This window comes from Heliangelus exortis, chromosome 7 (genome assembly GCF_036169615.1).
Source record: "Heliangelus exortis chromosome 7, bHelExo1.hap1, whole genome shotgun sequence".
Classification (NCBI taxonomy): Eukaryota; Metazoa; Chordata; class Aves; order Apodiformes; family Trochilidae; genus Heliangelus; species Heliangelus exortis.
Genome location: NC_092428.1, coordinates 14,357,522 through 14,371,815, shown reverse-complemented (window position 1 = coordinate 14,371,815; position 14,294 = coordinate 14,357,522). Strand labels below are relative to the sequence as shown.

The window sequence follows — 14,294 nt, the reverse complement described above, 5'->3', positions numbered from 1 at the left end:
GATCTTCTGTGGTAATTTAAGAATTAGAGTGTATTTGATGCTTGTCAAAAAATAATTACCACTGGTTTTATCCTGAGAAGAAAGGATTAAGAGTGGTAAAAAGAGGATTCTTTTTGTCCCTTTACTTAGTTCAACCCAACAATATGAACATATGGCCTGGGTAAGGGCTCAGGATGGTACTGTCTGTTGCTTACTATTTAATTTGTTTTAGTAAGTAAAGCCACTTATATGCATGGACCATGAGTTCCAAATAGGCAGAGAGACATTGCTGCAGCAAACAATATTGCTATTTTTATAAAATAATCGTAGAAGTATTATAGCTTTTTCTAGTGCTGCTGCTTTTTTTTTTTTTTTTCAAGGTTTCTAGCTTTTTAATGTTAAATACTAATTCAGAAAGTAGATATGAAAGCCAGAATAAATGTGCATCAGTACTGTTTTCTCCCTTCTATAATTTCTTTTGGGAGATGAACTTTTTTTTTTTTTTGAGCAGTTGCCTTCCAGGTTTTACACTTCAGCATACCTCTTGTGCTGTTGAAGAGTCTGCAGCACAGGCCACTTGCTGCTGTGAATTATGGGTTTTTTTGTCCTTTCTCACTGATTTTAATCAAGTCTGTTCCCTGAACACCTCCTGCCTGGGAGAGCAGCAGTTAGCAGAGAGCAGAGAGCAGTTAGCAGAGAGCATTAACCAGCCATTCCTCCCTTCAGAGTTCTGAAGTGACATTAGATATGGAGCCTAACAATGTGATGAACAAATACCACTGTAACTATTAATATTTATTTTTAAATGGAACTTTGATCTCTTTGGTAAATTATTTATTACTCTTGAAGTATCATCTGTGGTCATTCTATACGTGGAAACCAAGGTATGCAGTGATAATCCTGTTAATTAAATGCAACAAATAGAGGAGACAAAATATGTTCATGGTACAGCTAATGCTCACATTTTTACAGGGAGGAAGAATTGCAAGAGAGAAAGACAGGACTCTCCTCTGGCAGACAGAAACTGGGGTTTCCTCCCATCTCTCCATATTCCTGCATGAAGGATTCTGTGCTCACATTTGTGTTTGATGATGTGTGGAGTGAAGTTCTGGGTTGCATGGAAGAATTAATCTGCAGGCACTGGGAAGGGTCAGTCTTTGGTAAGATTCAAAAGGGGATTTCAGTTACTTAACTTTGCAAGGATGCAATGAGAGAGGTATTTGGGAATAATCTCTTCAGAGGGGAAAACAGTTATTTTGATGGCAGTGTGAGAGCTGCCTTCAAAAGATTAAATAGAGCTTCGTATCTAAGAGGACTCTAAAAAAATGTATTCATAGCACTGTTCACAACTAGCAATGCCAACGAGTAGGTATTTACAGGAATTATCTGTTGCTTTGCATAGATGATGAGAAAAACATCATTCCAGTAGAAACAATCAGAGCAGATGCTGGAAGCCCTCTGCAGCTTGAACCTCTGCCAGCGTTGTTACCTCGTGTGCCACAAAATAAAATGCCCTCTGTGACATCAGATCTGGTAAGTATTTTTAGCCAGTTAGTTTGTGCAGGGACAGATCAATACAGCACTACCTAAGCCAACAGCTTTGAATACGTCAGGGACTGCTCAGATACAGACCTAGTCTGGATGTGGTACGAATGCTGTCTGTCCTTTCTGACACTTCAAGTTCTATTATTCCCCAGTTGCGCAATTTAATTTTTACTTTTCTCTTCAAAACTGAGTATTTTATATATGTATTGGACAGTCATGTGGTGACTGTTAATTCTGTAGTTATTTCTACGTTTTAATAATGTTCAAACTGAATTGTGAGGTCCTGTTCTTGGTATCTTATCTTACAACTAACTTACCAGACAACAGAGGACAAATCTCAGTGCGGTTGCAAAACAGTTTTTTTTCTCAGACACTGGCTTTGTATAATCTGCTTTAGATGATCTGCTTCTTGTTTAGTGAGCACCAAAGTGTTATCTGTTCATTCAGTTTTAATTCAGATCTTCCCGTCTTATTTCTTTTTATTTTTCTCCTTTATCTTTACCCCTGCCTCTTCCTTGTGTTCCCCTTACTGTATGTGTAGTGTCCAAAAACCAGATGCGGCTGCAAAAGCAAAAAGAGGAGAAAAACACCTCAAGTATGTATGCTGGAGAGATTAAAGCTTTGGTATTTTCTATTTGCTGTCATTATGGTGGGTGGAATTTGATGTTTTTTCCAGACCAGTCTGTATTCCAGGAAGGGAGCTTACAGCTCTATTCTTGACATACCAACATAGACTGAAATTCAGCTTGTAAAGTTTCTGATTATAGACATTGCTGGAAGATTGTATCATACAAATGAGAAGCTCACTGAAAAAATATTAAGTATGACATAGGATACAGACATAGGATACAGGTAGGATACAGTTTCTAAGCACTCTTATTTGCAAGAAAAATATAGTGCTAAAGATGCTGATCTTAAAAGGGGAAATAATATAATTACATATGTATCTGTGTCATGGAAGAAATTAACTTCTTTCCTCGAAAATTATTTACAAGCATATAATCTACTAATAATGTGTGGATGCCTCTGCCACTTAGTAATTCACTTATTTTTTAAACTTTCAGGTGACTCTCTCTCAAGGGTCAAGTAGTGGCTCTCAACGTAATCTGAATGGCTTGATGGTGATACATGGGATCCAGTTACAGCAAAGGAATCTGCCTGCAGTGGAGAAAACACTGTAAGAACTAGAGATTGTCTGTTCTAAAGTAGAGCCACTCTCACAGTGAAAGGGGTTCAATCCCAATCACTCCAACTTTCTACACTGGAGAAAGCAATTATCAATTACTTTCCTCCTTGTCTATTTATTTGTCCTCCATGAAACAGGATACTTCTAGTACAGGTTTTCTATTTGATTGCTGCTGGTTTACCACGTAGTGAATGGCTGAGGCACTACTGTTGCCACTAAATGACATCCTGAAAAGAGGTGAAGCTCAGAATGTGATTGAGAAACCAAATTTCCCAGTTCCTAGAAATGGACTTGTGTTAGATCTGGGCTACGGGTGTGAAAAGGCTATAGGTGTGAAAAGTGGTGTCTACAGGGGCTTTTTAGATCTGTTCTGCAATTAATTTTTACTTTTATATTAAATCTGAAATAAGGAAGTTGATAGTTCAGTAAAAAAAAAAAAGATGGACTTTTTTTTCATCCCCTATTCTTTTCTAATTTGCCAGTAAATTACTTGATATAGATATGAAAAAAAATTTAAACACATCTCTATTCACACATAATACGAGTAGATGAGTCATCACCTGGGGATGAGAGCTTTGGTAACAGGGTAGTTACCAGCCATGCTGACTTCCCTCTTTTTGTTCTGTGATTCTTCTGTTAGGGACCTGGATGACAAACACCCAGGCTCCAGTACCATCTCCTCTACCAGGGCGAGGCCAAATCCTCCTCTAGAGCTCAGCACATCATCCTTGTCACGAGCCACAAGAAGGAGAAACCCTCCCCCACGTACCCTGCATCCCATCAGCACCAGCCACTCTCGGACTGGGACCCCGGGGTCTGTGGATGATGTTTTCAGGGGAACTCGACTGTATGTCCTAAAAGCAGCTCTCACTGCCAGTTTATGTGTATCTTACCTATTTAGAGAACCAAGCTTACAAAAAGCATTCAGTTGAACAGAAAGAACAATAATGATTTGATTCAAGAAATGAACTACCCATTAAAGCACAATTTCCTCTGAGGAAGCCAAGTTGCTAAAGTTAATGTTTACTGTGCTACAAGCTGTGATTCAATAAATCATACACATAGCTAGTTTTGAAAAATGCAAACCTCAGTACAAGCAAAGCAAATACCACCTTCTCTTTCTTGACATCTGCTTTCTTTTTCAATAGCCTGTTTTCAACATGACCTTAACTGGTGGTCAAACTGCTTGTTGCTGTCCTAGCCCAGACCAGGCAATAAAGAAGGTGCTTATTTTAGGTAGATCAGGACTTACCAAAGGACTCCTAAAGGAACTCAGTGAACCCACAGTTACATCTAGAATATCTCATTTTTATTTGGCATAACAGATCTGATTTACAGGAACTACAGTGCAGGGTTTAATATACTTTTATATTCACATGTATTGTAAATTAATGGAGTTCCTTCCAGTTTTGCAGTTGGAAACTCATCCAGCTTGTTGTGTCATGCACTGTTTGGAGACTTGTTCCTTGGCCCCTCACAACTGATATCTTTACTTGGAATAGTTTTGGCTTACGTTCCTTTTCCAGGGGCTTTGATCAGTTTAACAATTTTTAACATCTACCCTTCATTATCATATATGTTTAAATGTACATAGAGAGCACTATGAACATCTTTTTAAACATGCTGATTATGGTTTCTAATGTATTCTTAAAGAATATCTTTCCTTCATTCAGTTCCAGAACATGTATAGTGCTCTTGAACATTTCTGGCACTTCTCCAACCTACAGTAATATACAGACACCTTTCAAGTGCAAGGGCTGTATCTAGAAAATAGATGACTTAAACTTCTACATTCTTCCTTCTTAATTTTGTACTTTGTAAAATTAGATTGGATTAGCTCCCTTTAGAAGGCTTCTAAAAGCCTCTTGCACCTCTTCAGATACTCAAAATATGAAGAATGTGGAAGCCTTGTTTAACCCCCAGACATTTTATGATGCCTGTAATAAGTGAGAGCCACAATATCCATTTGTATTATGTAGCTTTTTACTTGCTCTGCTTAAAATACAGGTTGCTGCTGTTTTCTAGGCTTGCTGTCTGCTGTCTAGGCTCTCTTCAGTTGTTAGGCTGAAGTTAGCAGTGAGGAGCACTTCATCCTAAAGGATATGAAATAAGAGCAGAAAATAACTCCATGTCTTGGCACAGGCAGACAAGATTCTACCATGTATATGCACACACCTCTATGCTGCAGTAACCACCACCCAGCACCCTCCTTCAAGGTTCACTGGACAAGGTGTATTTTGGCCACAACCAGCTTTTACATAGGCCAATTACTAGGACTTCTGCTGGGGTACTTGTTCTCAGACTCACTTAGCCTATATGCTAAATATTAAAAAAACATATTATAAACATAAAAACCCTAGAAGTTTGTGTTAATAGATGAAAAAGATTTCTGCCCAGCTTCACCCTCTGCAGAACTCCTTTACATCTCATCTCCAAGAGTCAGCCCTAACACCTGCACCTTCCAGCAAAATTCTGTTGTTGCTCTTAGTTCTGACATGACTTTTCTACATAGTGCCAAACAATATTTACAAATTTTCATTGACATTTACAAAACGTCAGCCATTGAAACTGAATTTTTTTTCTGTTCTTGTTGGTGCATTTCAGTCTGACTGCACATGAGCAGCTGACCTCACCCTCCCCACTGCTGCTGAACCGAAATACTCTCCTACCACCTATTGCTGCCACCAGTGTGGCAGAGCACGTGAGCACTGCAGGATCCCAGAGGCAAATGGTAATAGGCACAATAATTTAATTTTATTATTGAATAGTCTAAAATGTTAATCACTGCTGATCAGATTACCAAACCTAAAAGTTCCAATTTATTTCTTATCTTGTGATAGAAGCTGAAATAGATGCAAAAAACCCTGTTGTATCAGTTTTGAATGACAGCATCAGCCAAAGCTGATTAATTTTAACTCCATTTAATGCCAGAATTTTTTTCATCCCCTCAAGTAGACAGAGAATGATCAACTTGGAAAATTAGCTTTCATTCCTAGGCTAATTATTTTAAATACACCACTGCAATAATAAGAAGTCAAAACTGTTGTTCTTCAATGCAGAGACCTCGAAGGAACTCCAGTCAAGCTCACAGTGTGACAACCCAAGAAGATACCCACCAGCAGATACAGGAGTGGCTTTTCTTACCTGGTCGTGTCTGCAAGCCTAACACAACCAACACATTCCTGGTAAAGCACAGTAAATTACAGGAAGTCATCCTGAGTTACTGAATATTGTGCCTTGACAATTAACATAGGCCAAAAAATGCAAGCTTGAGACATAACAGTTTGCTGTACTATCAGAGTCCAGTCTGTTTCATTATCAAATACTCTTGGTTTAATTTATTGAAACCCCCACTCAACTGATACTTTGCCTTGTCTAACAAAGTATTTTTGTCTGTTTCAAAGCCTATAATTTCAGTTGTAGATTTTGAAGAGCTGCTGGTTTTTTTCTGTATATAATTTCAACATCCTTACCAGCTAAGTACTCAAACTTTCTAAGATCTATTTTGAAAAAGAACAATTTCCAAAGTGGTGAGAATGGCTTTAACTGGCTCAGTGATCATTCTAAGAGTGTTATAAAAGTGTTTCCTGCTCCATAGTAGTTGAACTTTAGGTTGACTTAACCCTTGTTAAACTTGTGAAAGTTCTGCTTGGGCCTTTAAAACATCTTACAAATTAAACACATATGCTTAAGTAGTTTTTAATGTAATCTTGATGTTTAGAATTTTCATGCAAAGATGAATAACCTGAACTGTCTTTCCAGCCAGATCCACAGCATCGCCGTTCTTGCACTGTTATTGATTACAGGAGAGGATCAACAGGTTCAGGTATGTTCATCAGTCAGAATTTCTTAAGATCAAGCAACAAGTAGGCTTTTGGGACGTATTGGGTGTATTTCCTACATAGGAAATTATATTGAAGAGGTTTTTCAAAGTTTTATTTCATGTTTTAATTTTCCATTATACAAGTTCTATACTTGCTTGTAGAGTATGTTTTGGTATAAGTGGGTTGTTTTTTTCTTATTACCACCTAGTATTTTAAATCATTGAAGCAAGCTTAATACAGTAAGCCCCCAAAGCCTCTCACATCAGATTTAAGAGCAGCAGTTCCCAATTTAAAACTACTTTCTGTCCAAGGATTTTTCTTCTGCTCAATTATATGACTGAAAGAAATTGCACTATGTCAAAAAAAACCCCACACCATATCTACTATGTATCTGTAAGAGATCTGCACTGGATCTTAGAATTACAGTTGATCAACTCAGAACTGTATTTTGAAGCCACTAACTGTACCAGTACAATTCACATTTATGCTCTGAAATCAAAATAAGCTTGTAGTGTTTATTCTGTAACAACTGGATGAACTTTGTGCAGTAACAGCACAACCTGAAAGGAACCTCACCTGAAATTATATATTTTTAGTTGATCAAAATACTGAGGCAGCATGAAGGCATTTTTGTTGCAAATGTAATATGTACTCTTCCTCCCAGTTTCCTTTCCTTCACTGCAAAGTCATCTCCTGAAATTGTTCAGTTAATAGAAAAACCACAGAACAACCCTGGTTGTGACTGCATAGCTATTCTGAACCATATATGAAGACTAATTTCATAGTGTTGAAATAAACATTTCAACTCTACCTTCAAAAATTTAGGTTTTGAACTTATGGCACACACAAGAGTTGGTATAGTCTGTTAAAAGAGAGGTTTTTTTCAGAGGAGAAGGTTAAATTTTTTGCCCTGGAGGAGTGCTTCTGAATGCCATCTGTATAGGTCTCAGCTGAGTTCACCTTTAGCACTCCCTGTTAGCTTCAATGCCAAGCCAAGAGTCACCTGGAAAGAGTGGCAGAGAGCAGGGCATTAGAGGCACTTCTGGGAAACTAGGTCTGTCAAGACAAGTCACACTGGATTCCTTTCACAGCAGTGTTCTAGGATTCCTTATGGAGTTGTCTGTGAATTTCCAGTATAAAAATTTACAAACAAGCAGGAAGAGTTAATGGAAGCTGCAGAGGTTAACCACCCATGTATGTGGGTGATTATTGGAGGATGGGAGAGGTCTTTTAGCTTTCTGAATAGCTGAATGGGCTACTACCACTATTATAAATGATACCAGAGGCAGCTTCAGTTTAGTTAATGCACGCAACTGAACTAACACATTTTTAAACAAGAAATAAGTGTTCCTACTGAAATGAAAATACCTGCTCTTCTGCAAAAGAAAGCACCTTAGTATCTTTAAATGCAAGCTGAATTCTATTGACTGCTGTATTAAAAAAGAAAAACAAAAGAAAAAAAAAAAGGACTGAAATAACCAGAACTTTGTAGTCTGGAATACTTCATAAGAAATCAAGGAACACAAGTTCCCTGCATGTAGGAAATACAGAAGCACAAACTTTGTGCCTTTTGGAAGGCCAGTCACTTATATAAGAATGAAACGCCCTAGAAGATGCATTTTGCTTTTAAGCTAAAGGAGATGTGTTTGGTATTTAGTTTTAATACCTTGCAGAAGTCTTAAAAGTTGTGCATGATCTGTGTCTATTAGGTCTTCAGCTGCATGGCTCTGTGAAAGCCCACAGTCGAAGTGGATCAGTCACAAAAAACAAGCAGGGGTTCTGACATGCCACAAAGAAGTACCTCTACATCTCCAGAGTCATGAACCACCTCTCCTCAGCAGTGTCAACGCTGTTTACAGAGTTTTCAAACACCCTTTCTTATGGAGAGTTATTTTTATATAAATCTAAGAAGCAGCTGCCAAAGATTGGGAGGGGTATAGTTTAACATTCCATTTTCTACCAGTAGAAAGAGTTACATTCCAGTAAACAATGAAGCCTGACTCCTAGAAAATCTAGCAAACTGGTCATTGCTGTTTTCCTGCTCTTGGATTGTGAGTGGTTGATGCTGCTACAGGCAGGTACTGCAGAACCTGCCACCTTTTCCGTTAGCTCTACAAAAGATGAATCGCACCTTCCATAGCAGTAGTATTTTAAATTCTTAAAGCATAAATATGTTTAAAACAATATTATGCTATCAAAAGCAAGCAGTGATCATGATACTGCTTCTCCAACTCAGTCAAGTTAGGAATCCTGTAGTAATTGCAGCAGATATTTACACAGTGGTGTAAAAATACGGTCAGAAACCGGCAGAGACCTGACAGCTTTATGGGCAGCACACCACTGACTCACCCTGTGGTCTGTACCTACACCCCTTCCTCAGAGACCAACAAAGGTTTAAGAGGCAAAAAGGAGTTTCTTACTGCAAGTAAGAGTATTTAAAGAAAGCCTGGCAATTTCCCAGAATAGGTCAGTCTCCCTTGCTGAAAATACCTGCAATTTTACAAGATTTCTGCACTCTGCCATATAGTTCCACAACCCACAGATGCAGCATAGCTGTTAGTAGATGTGTTCTGCACTGTGTGAGAATGTGCACTGGAGATAATCCCTGTAGTTGCCCTTGTGGCTGCAAGTAAGACAAAACCATGAAATACCAGCTTCTCAAAATAAATGATTAGTTGAAGGTCTTGTTCCCCAAGCAGTAAACACCAGACTGCAAGTCAGTGTAAAGACACTTTTTACCAAAGATAGGATACTGTATGAAAACAGTTGTTCCTTTAAAATCCAATGAAAGGGGACCTCTTTTTTTCTAAATGTCATTAATATTTTCCAAATAACAATTAATGAAAAAAACTGTTAGTATTTTTTATGAAGTGGCTCCCCTATCTGAAGTTCCACAGTCTATCAAATGTCAATGGTACATACATATAATAATAACTTTTAACGTATATTGAAGTGCTTGAGTCCAGTTGATCCAAGCATGCTCTCCCCAAGAAGAGGAAAGAAAGCAAAGCAAAACCATGCAAATATAACTGGTTTGACTTTCCTTTGCATTTCTAGAAGGGAAAAAAAGCTCTGGGCTCAATCTAAGCCTCTTAAGGTTGCAAAGATAAACTGATGCTAAAGAGTGGCATCTGTTCACTCTATTCACTAAATCTCTTCAAAATACAATTTCTTTTTAACAGTAAAGACTATGGGAACATTGTAGAGTGTGTCATTTAATTATCTCAAGCTAATTGGAGATAAGCATCCCATTTGTAACAGTGCCATTCCTCAGGGACAGGTTAGTATTCTGTAGCCCTAGTGCACAAGTTATAAAAATACACAGATAAACTAGAACAGATTTCTAGTTTTGTATTTTATTGCCTAAATGTTAGTGCATTAGTAAGGTAATTGAATTTCATTTCTGTACAAATGGCTGAAACCAGAGACTTCTCTTGGGCTGTTGGGCATCTATTTTGCATACTAAAACTAACATTCAAGTCACAGGCTACACAAGATATGCTGTACTCTCTCAGAATCAGGGTGATTTTTTGCAAGCAGCCAAGTAAATGAAGAACAGTTACCATCTACCTCTAGTTTGTCCCCCAGAAAGCTCTATTAAAGTTAGTCCTGAATGCAGTAAGGATGTTCACTACAAAAGTAACTCTTCACATTGTGGCTCATAAGCCCTTGCAGAATGATTCACAATAAAGCCAGCTTCATTTCTTTGAGCTACAAAGTAAGCTGGAAACTGGTTGTCCTTCAAATTCATACCCTTGCACTCTACATCATGGGGTTTAAAATCAGCTGAAGTAAAACCCTCCAAAATATTTGCACATCTTCCAGAAGCAATTAGTGTCTGAAATAACAGAAGTGTTGACAAATACAGGGAGGTAGCTCATCACCCTGAGGGGTAGTCCCTTCACCACGTGACTGTGATGCAATACATTTGAATTCCTTGTCATGGGACATCACAAACCCTAGAAATAGACCAAATCATCTCCATTCTGTTATCTCACCTCAGTATGTTAGAGAGTTTCTGCACAGTCACATACATGCTGCAGTCCTGAATTATTCCTAAGGCATCTACCACAAGGAGTGACCAAACTAAGTGGTCACTACTACTAACAGTGACTACTTGTCACAGCTAATTTGGCATAATCAGCAGTGATGCCAGTTAATATAGCTATAGTTACAGTTGCTGTAGAAGTAGATATTATTTTCTTAAACCAGATCAATTGACATGATCTTTGTTTTAAACAGCTACTTAGAAAATGTAACGAGGACTAGAGAAACAACATAGCACAGTATTCTGAAAAAAAACCCCATCTTTCCTTTATTAAATCTGCAATTTTCCAAGTATCTTTATAAAAGCACTGGAATATCTGAAAAACCCCTGTTCCAGCTTAAGTGCAAAGACCTTTAAAAACACAAGAAGGTTTATTACAAAAGAAATGTCTGAATAGCAAAAAGGTAAGGTTTCCAACTCAGAAACCATAGTAATCACCACTGAAGACTCTCAGGTGTGGGATTACTTTGTTTTAACATCAGCTGTACTAATAAGCATTAGGTGTCTGGAAGGAAGGTGCTTCAACACAGTTCTATATACGAACACCACAGTTCCAAACATCAGACCACATCCTTACTGTAACAAAGCTTTTAGTCTAAAATCTGTTTGATGTTAACACAAGAGCACCCACAAGAATTTTAGACATCAGAATCACAATGCTTTGTCTTTGTTCATTATGTGTTCTGTATACCTCCCTGTCACACAGTTAATGTACACACCCTCCGAAACAGTAGTCCATAAAAATTCTGAAATTCTCCCAAATCTGCATGTTCCCATACAAATTGATACCTACACAGTTCTTTATTTTTTTCCTTTCTTAGGTGTTGCCTTCTTCCCTCCTTTTTTACCCTTATTCCCATATTTTGCTTCCAGTTGGGATAAAAAGTCATCCATTTCCTTTTTTCTATCTTCTTTTCTTCTCTAGAGGGAAAAAAAAAAAAAGCATCACAAAACCAAAGCTTTTTTTTAATTCCCAATACAGATTATTCTTTTTTAATCTTTTGAAGTTAGATAGCTACATAGAATCTTGAAATATATTAAGCAGGGAATACAAACTACATAAAGTACAGTACTGTCAAGCAGAATTGCCTGCTTCTATACTTGGCTCTGTACCTACCTTCTAGAAGTATCAAGTGGCTATAAAAATTTAAAGCATAAGGTTAAGATAGGCAAAACAATTTCTAGCTTAAGCCCAAAACTCTTATTACAGTTTGAGGAATGATTAAGCACTGTTGCAGTCTGGGTGGACCAAAAACCGGAGGACATTTACTAGAACAGAAGTGCAGTAACAGATGGGGTAAGGAACAAACACACAAATACAGCCCCATCTCGATGACCCCGTGGGCTTTCAGTCTTCCTGACTTGTATGGGCAGGAAATGGGAGGGAATATTGACCCCTCTGTGTTCTGTCCCTGTTGGGTCCCTCAGTGTCCTAAAGACTTTAAGACATACTGGTACCAAAAATTATCCTGGTCCACTCAAACCATGACAAGCATGAACATTCTAAGAAGCCCACTAGGCAGTAAGAAAGAAGAAATGGGAAACGTTCTGAAAAAGGGAATGTTAACAGTGAGTTTCCTTATTTGATTCCCAAGCTGTAAAATTGGAAGACTGTCAACTTCCATAGTCTCATGGAATCCCTCAGAAAGTCATTAACACTATCTAATGGCTTAAAACTAGAAGTTAAAATTTTTGTGTATATGCAGTAAGGATAAATGTGTTTGAGTAAGTTCAATAATTTTTAAAGACATGGGTAATAAAATCCATACCATGCTGACACTTCAATCACACAGATAAGTAACACTAAGGTCGCATTTTATTCTCAGGAAGCCTTTATGGTCAGAAGGGTTGCACAGATCCAAAATACAAAGATGCTCAGGGAGAACAACTGTAAGCCAGTAACTTAACTACCTTCAACAGATACAGAAAGCCTTACCTGAATCAGTGCTTTCAAGTCATCTTCATCACCAAGGCCTAGTTCTTCTTTAGTCTTTTCTGCTTCTCTAGCTTCTTTCTCTGCCTAAAATAGCAAACTATTTTTTAGAAAGGTATTTTGCACATTATTTGACAGTCTAAAAGTAGTTGCCAAGTTTGGTGTTTTTTTTTTTTTTCATCTATACACAAATAGCTTCAAGGAAACAGTTTCTGAGTTTGGCCACAGATGAGAGATCAAATAGAGAACCCATTCTGGTTCCCCAGTTTGGTAGACCAAGACAGCTTTTTGCTGTTCCACAGTGCTGAAAGTGCTGAGATGCTCATTCCCATCCCTCTCACCCTCCAGCCCCCTTTTTTTGTCCTAGTAGGTATTAAATTTGCCTCAACTCAGAGAAAGGTTACTGCGATGTGCGTGTGTTATATTCTAAACAGTGTCTAAAAAAACCCAGGTTAGAGATCAGGTCCCTTTAGGCCAGAAGGCAAGCATTTTGGTATTGTATTTGCATCCATGCAAGTATTTCCATCCCATGTACACTTGTAAACTCCAGCAACTCATGGCTTTGTAAAGAAAGGCAGGGACATGCTAAACTGTAATAAACCGTTGTGTATAACAATGAAATAAAGAAGCAATAGGTGACAGTGTATTACAGTTCAAAAGATTTTCACATCTTTGGTGGGTGGAGAACAGAGGTGTGAAAGACAAAGATACTGGGCAAAATCTGTGACTCAGCAACCCTGGGACAAACGTTCCTCTTAAGAACAGTTTAATTTGTTTCTACCACAGGAGATTAAAAGTTTATCATAAATAATACTTCTCTTTGGTCCCTGATTGATATAACCTACCCGCCTTTTTCTTGCAGTCCTTTTCTGTTTAGACTCTTTTACAAAACATTTGTAGGATGGAACCTCTCCATCGTCGATGGCTTTTTCTATGATCTTCCGTATCCTGGGTTCATCTGTATAGTCCACACATAACACGGAGTCCATTATTCTGTCCATGTCACCCTCAAAATCCATGTATGCAGCTTTAATATCAGCGAGCTCTTCCTCTGAATCTTTATAGCTCTTTTCGAAATCTTCAATGTCTTTTACAGTAATCTGGAGCAAGAGGTGACACGTCTTGAGTTACAGAATTTACTTAGGACTTCAGATACAGCATTAAAAAAAAAACAGCGTTTGACACAAAGCTCGTAAGGGAGAAACACGGCAAAGAGGGGCTTCCCCCTCCCAAAAAGGAGGTGGGCGTCCCGCTGAGGTGAGCCCTGCAGGGCCCAGCTGCCGGTTCCCTGCCCCCAGCCCGGCTCTCACCTTCTTGAAGAGCAGCCGCCAGTACTCCTGCCAGTCCCGCTCTCCCCGCAGCGCCTCACCCTCCTCGTCCACCGTGCCCTGCTCATCGTACACGGCGCGCTGCTCCGCGTCGCTCAGGACGGCGTAGGCCTTGCCAAGGATCTGGGGGGACACGGGAGCGGCGGGTGGGTCAGGCGGACAGGTGAGCGGCCGCCGCCCCCCTCCCCTCCCTCCCTCCCGCGCTCACCTGGAACCGCCGCGTTGCCTCCTCCTTGGCATCGGGCTCGGCGCGGTCGGGGTGGACGCGGAGCGAGGCGCGGTGGTACCCCCGGCGGATCTCCTGGGCCGAGGCCTCCCGGCGAACCCCCAGGACGCGGTAGAGGTCGGTGGAGCCAAAGGCGGCCTCGCAGTCCCGCAGCAGCCCCATCCCGCAGCCCCCCGCACACCGGCACCGAACGCCGCCGCGCGCCAACCGACTCTCGCGAGAGTT

The 14,294-nt window shown here is 39.4% G+C and overlaps 2 protein-coding genes across 6 annotated transcripts in view; one reads left to right on the top strand and one right to left on the bottom strand.

Moving 5' to 3' along the window:
- Positions 1-13,328, top strand: part of FAM149B1 (family with sequence similarity 149 member B1) — an 18,233-nt gene extending 4,905 nt beyond the window's left edge. Inside the window, exons 7-15 of one of the 4 annotated variants that reach the window (XM_071748911.1) lie at positions 952-1,139; positions 1,382-1,512; positions 2,066-2,119; positions 2,589-2,701; positions 3,351-3,557; positions 5,315-5,441; positions 5,770-5,895; positions 6,473-6,536; positions 8,244-13,328. In XM_071748911.1, coding sequence (XP_071605012.1) covers positions 952-1,139; positions 1,382-1,512; positions 2,066-2,119; positions 2,589-2,701; positions 3,351-3,557; positions 5,315-5,441; positions 5,770-5,895; positions 6,473-6,536; positions 8,244-8,317 — 1,084 coding nt within the window. In that variant the 3' untranslated portion in view covers positions 8,318-13,328. Of the gene's footprint in view, positions 1-951; positions 1,140-1,381; positions 1,513-2,065; positions 2,120-2,588; positions 2,702-3,350; positions 3,558-5,314; positions 5,442-5,769; positions 5,896-6,472; positions 6,537-7,198; positions 7,309-8,243 lie in introns of those variants that run through there. The other 3 variants (XM_071748913.1, XM_071748912.1, XM_071748916.1) reach the window with 3 other exon arrangements.
- DNAJC9 (DnaJ heat shock protein family (Hsp40) member C9) lies at positions 4,676-14,294 on the bottom strand. 2 transcript variants are annotated; one of them, XM_071748931.1, is made up of 6 exons: positions 14,052-14,294; positions 13,826-13,966; positions 13,361-13,615; positions 12,519-12,602; positions 11,376-11,503; positions 4,676-4,803 (listed from the first exon to the last, which is right to left on the bottom strand). In XM_071748931.1, the coding sequence occupies exons 1-5, from the start codon at positions 14,229-14,231 to the stop codon at positions 11,384-11,386; spliced, it is 780 nt and encodes a 259-aa protein (XP_071605032.1). In that variant the 5' UTR covers positions 14,232-14,294; the 3' UTR covers positions 4,676-4,803; positions 11,376-11,383. The 2 variants fall into 2 exon arrangements, with proteins under 2 accessions (XP_071605032.1, XP_071605031.1); XM_071748930.1 differs by lacking the exon at positions 4,676-4,803 and having other exon boundaries at positions 10,152-11,503.